The following is a 4,546-nucleotide window of genomic DNA, read 5'->3' as shown; positions in this document are numbered from 1 at the left end:
GGGTGGAAGCGGCTGTAGGGGGGCGTGCCCAGGGCAGACTGGAGAGGCTGAAGCCAGAAAAGTAAGGAAGGAATTTCATCTCACATGCAGCGGAGACTTATTCGAGTCAGCTTGCATTTCCTCAAGTCTGCACCTGTTTAGTTACAACCACCAACTGTATAAGAGGAAGTTGCCTACGTGCCTGACGGCTGAAGGACAGAATTGGCAGTACTCTTGACTAAATGTTTGAACAAAACAGTACCTCCTGTTCAGCTCTAGACCTACAGGGTTGCAAGACTGGGCCTCCTGAGGGCAGAAGAAATTTCAAGTCCGCTTTTGCCTTTTGGTAAAATATTCATTCCCAAATTAGGATACTTTATAAAGCTTTCTTCTCCGTGCATCTGGATGTACCTATGTCACTTTTTCAAAACCCATTCGAGGGACAGGCATATTATGGGGAGGGACACGGGAGAAGGATGCTCATGATGAGAGAGAGATACATGGGGAAGGGGAAAAGGAAAAGTTAGCTACCGTGTTTTCCCGAAAATAAGACCTAACCGGAAAATAAGCCCTAGCACAATTTTTCAGGATGCTCCTAATATAAGCCCTGCCCCAAACATAAGCCCCAGTTAAGATCGTCAGCTAGACATGACTGTTTGAATAAATGTAGATTTTTGTATATGAATACATGAATAAACGTAGATTGTTGGAGCAAAAATTAACATAAGACCCCGTCTTATTTTTTGGGAAACACGGTAAGAAAGGAGCATTGCACAATGAGGAAAGCGATGAATAGAGCATTATTGATCCCCTAATTGGAGGTCAGGCACGTCTGGACACTGGCGGTGCAAAATAAGTGGCTCCTCATGGTCCCAACTCTCAGGGATCAATAGTTGAGAGAGGGACATCAACTAAGTAGTATAAAGTTAAACATAAGGCAGATGATGCAATGGTTCAGCTCCCAGACCCAGGAGCCAGGCTGTCCAGGTTCCCATGCCAGCTCTGCAGCTTACTGACCATGTGACTAGCCAACTGATTTTCCCCACCCCACTTTATTTTCCTCTTTTGAAAATTGAGACTGCTGAAAACAGTAGTACTTTTTTTTTTTTTAAAGATTTTTATTGGGGAATCGGGGAGATGGGAACAGTGCTGGGGAATTGGGGGAAGGGGAACAGACAAGTTGCTGTCCTTTCATTCTTCAGTCTAGTTGTGGAGGACGTTGCTTCACTGGCCCAAGTTGGCACCATCATTGCGCTCTTCCCGGGTGAGGCAGATCAGNCACTCGGCCGGTACTTGTCCACGCATCTTGAGCGTCTTCTGGACTGGGTGATGTCCTCTCCGCCATGTTCCTTCTCTAGGGCCTTTTGAGTGGGAGGCGTAGATTACATGCCCTGTAGACAAGGCTTCACCCAGTGCCCTCCCATCCTCACCTCCCGCCCCTGCCCAGACCTGTTAGGGTGCTCATGTTCCTGCTTGGGCCCTTTCCCCACTGGAGGTAAACCTAAGCTGCCTTCACCTGTCAGCGGCCTTTTTTCCTCTCCAGGAGGTGCAGAAGGGGCTCCAGGATCGAGGCCAGAACCAAACTAGGCGGCTCTTTTTCCTGAACGTGGTCCAGGCTGTGGCCCAGGACGGGGCCTGTGTGTATGCTGCGGCGGACCCAAGGAAGGGTGGGGAGGCCTCAGGCTACTGAGAACACTGCTTCTGAGAGCTGGGATTCGGCCCAATGTCAGTGTGTGGCCCAGGCATGCCGTGGCTGTGGCCGTGGGACTAAGCATTCTGACAGGATCTGGAATCCTTGGCTAGAGGTCATCCTGGGGCTACAAGAGGTGGAGATAGCATGGCAGATAGATGACTGTGGGGGCTGACCCCTCCCCCAGAACCTCTGCCCTGGCCCCTCTAGCCTTCTTCAGCCCTCTTACCCAGGACTGTGGCACACGCTCCCCCTCTGACCCTGCTCCCCATCTGTATATCCTCTTGTTCAAATTAAAGAGGAGGCTGGACCATGGCCTGATGCAAGGTCAAGGTAGGGGAGGAAACCCTCAGAAAACACACATACACTGAGCTCCTTTGTAACGCATCACCATGGAGGTGGGAAAACTGAGGCCTTGAGACAGTCTGGGCCTCATCCAGGCCACCCCTGAACAGAAGCAGCACCCACTGCCCAGGGCCACCTGTTGGGGGAAGACAGGGGTGTGACCAGGGAGCCCTTGGCCGAGGCCTGTTTCTGGATCTTGTCCTCCGTGCCAGGAAAATGTTGGATGAAGTAAGATCTAAGATCCCAGCCTAGTCCCCAGCCCCAATAGCCTATGTTCTCACCCTTGGCACTTTGACATTTTTTGTGAAGCATTCTTTGCTGTAGAGGTTTTCCCCACATTGTAGGATGTTGAGCAGTATCCTTGGCCTCTACTCATTTGATGAAGCCACACGCCTCAACAACAACCAATGTCCAAATCGCCCCTGTTTGAGACCTGCTGCTGGGTGGGCCACCCTTCTTGGGGGGCCTCATTGGACTGACCTGAGTATCCTGCCCCACACTGGTTCCTGGGAGCATTGGGGGTTCCCACTCCACCCAAACATCCTGCCAGGGCATGCCTCCACCTGGCAGGCCCAGGAGCAACTCCACCACTGAGCCATCGCCTCCCTCTCCGCCCCTGAGTCAGGCCAAGCAGAATGGGGGAGGGTATTAGTTCCCTGTGCCTACTGAGACAAAACACCACAAACCGAGTACCTCAAAACAACAGAAATCTATTCTCTTCCAGGCTAAGAGTCTAAAGGAGTGTCACTGGGCAGAAATCAAGGTGTGGACAGGGCTGTGTTGACCCCAGAGCTCTGGGGGACAATCCTTTTTGCCTCTTCCAGCTTCTGGCGGCTGCCAGTGTTCCTGGACTTGTGGCCACATCACTCCAATCCCTTCCTTGTGGTCACAGGGCCCCCTCCTCTGTGTGTGTGTGTCAAATCTCCCTCTGCTTCAGGCAGATCTGGGTGAGAAGGAACCCTCAGGAAGTGTGTAAGGACACTTGTGGACATGTAAGGCCCACCCAGATAATCCAGGATAATCTCCCCATCTCAACATTTTCACTCAATCACCGGTCACTTTGCCATATAAGGTAACATTCACAGGTTCCAGGGATCAGGATGTGAACCTATCTGGGGACCGTTATTTAGTTGACCACCCATGCGGAGAGAGGGATCTTAATCCCTGATCTGGGCTTGACTGGGAGCAGGGAGGAGGTATTCTGACAACTTGAAGAGGAAGGTCTGGGGACAACAGGTGCACTCTGAAATGCACTCAGGCAGCCTGGAGGCCATCAGCCCCTCCCAGGGTCTGGCTTTGGGAGTGAGTAAGGAACAGACTTTCTGAAATGGCAAGTTCAGTTCAGGGGTCAGGGTTGCACACAAGGTGGGCTTAGACAGAAGCAGGAGCAGAGGGGCTTCAGACCTGGGGAATCCAGAGGCTGGTCCTACAGCATCAGGACACTCCACAGGGTGGCCTTACCGTGGGCAGACTCCCCGCTACTGTCCCGATGGCTCTAGCACAAACATTGGACTTCATAGCCAGCAGGGGTGACAAAGCTTCTACCCTGGCCTCCAGCCCCTTTTAGTTTAACAAAAGTCCCAAGCCCAGCCCTCATGGGCCCAGCGGGTCCCTCCCTGAGCCATCTGTGTGGGGAGGACTGATTGGCTTAAGTCAATGGAGCCCACGCTAGGAATGATCACAAACCCCACGGGAGGGAGGAGGTTGTTCCACATGCGCTTCAGCTTTCCTGCGGCAGAAGCCCGCTTTTGTGCTGCCAGACCAGACTTGTGGTTGGACCTGGGTCCAGGGAGGCGACCCGCACCAGTGAGGCTTGAGCCGGCCTGTGAAGGCCTTGGCAGTCCCTCTCTGCAGTGACTCCCAGTGTTATGCACAGAGCATGATAACTGTTTCTGCACTCTGGTGCTGCCCTCCTGACTCCCCTTCAGCCATCCCTGGGGCGGTCACCACTAGTGAGTTGATGGGTTCTCACCCAGGCTATGGCCCGGGTTTCTAGAGCATCAGACCCACATAGCCACTCACCCACCTCCAGCACATCTGGGGTCCACAGACACCTCAGATTCAACACACCAAAATGGAAGCCAACTTTGAGGCAGCCAGAAGCTGTCTGGTGTCTGCTTCTCCCCCTTCCCATGTTATTCACTCACTGCTTTCCTTCCATGTGGGTGGCTCAGCTCTGGCTCCGTCTCCTTATCCCTCTCAGCCTTCTCAACGCTGCCACCACTTCCATCCACTCCTGACTCATGGCAATGATGAGCCTTGCAAAATGCACACCTGATGGTGCCACGAGGCAGCACGGGGCCCTCCTTGGCTTCTGGGGCCCCTGGAGGAAGCCCAGTCCTCTCCCTTCCTGCTCATCCTGCCCTTGGGGACCTGCCCAGCTCCTGTCCACATCCTGCCTAGACCACCAGCAATGCCAGCCAAGGCACACTCCCAGCCCAGCCAGGTCATCTTACAGCTGGCTCTTTAAACACCTTGTTACACAGAGGACATCAAAATCAAGCCTGAGGTAGGCCGGCCGAGTGGCGTGTT

The 4,546-nt window shown here is 53.3% G+C and overlaps 1 protein-coding gene and 1 long non-coding RNA gene across 7 annotated transcripts in view; one reads left to right on the top strand and one right to left on the bottom strand.

Annotated features, from left to right (window-relative positions):
• Nucleotides 1-1,979, top strand: part of GGT5 (gamma-glutamyltransferase 5) — a 40,184-nt gene extending 38,205 nt beyond the window's left edge. For all 3 annotated transcript variants that reach the window (XM_019665454.1, XM_019665453.1, XM_019665451.1), the window contains one exon: nucleotides 1,523-1,979. In XM_019665454.1, the coding sequence (XP_019520999.1) occupies nucleotides 1,523-1,669 (147 nt within the window). In that variant the 3' untranslated portion in view covers nucleotides 1,670-1,979. The remainder of the gene's footprint in view (nucleotides 1-1,522) is intronic.
• The window catches only part of LOC109394903 (uncharacterized), a 56,247-nt gene that overhangs the window by 49,466 nt on the left and 2,235 nt on the right, over nucleotides 1-4,546 (bottom strand). Inside the window, exon 3 of one of the 4 annotated variants that reach the window (XR_002126543.1) lies at nucleotides 1,278-1,370. The exons of the other annotated variants lie outside the window; for them this stretch is intronic. This is a non-coding gene — a long non-coding RNA (uncharacterized LOC109394903). Of the gene's footprint in view, nucleotides 1-1,277; nucleotides 1,371-4,546 lie in introns of those variants that run through there. 4 annotated transcript variants of the gene reach the window in all.

Source organism: Hipposideros armiger, unplaced genomic scaffold, assembly GCF_001890085.2.
Source record: "Hipposideros armiger isolate ML-2016 unplaced genomic scaffold, ASM189008v1 scaffold_443, whole genome shotgun sequence".
NCBI lineage: Eukaryota > Metazoa > Chordata > Mammalia > Chiroptera > Hipposideridae > Hipposideros > Hipposideros armiger.
The sequence above is the reverse complement of the archived record's forward strand: the minus strand, read 5'-3'. Positions and strand labels throughout refer to the sequence as shown.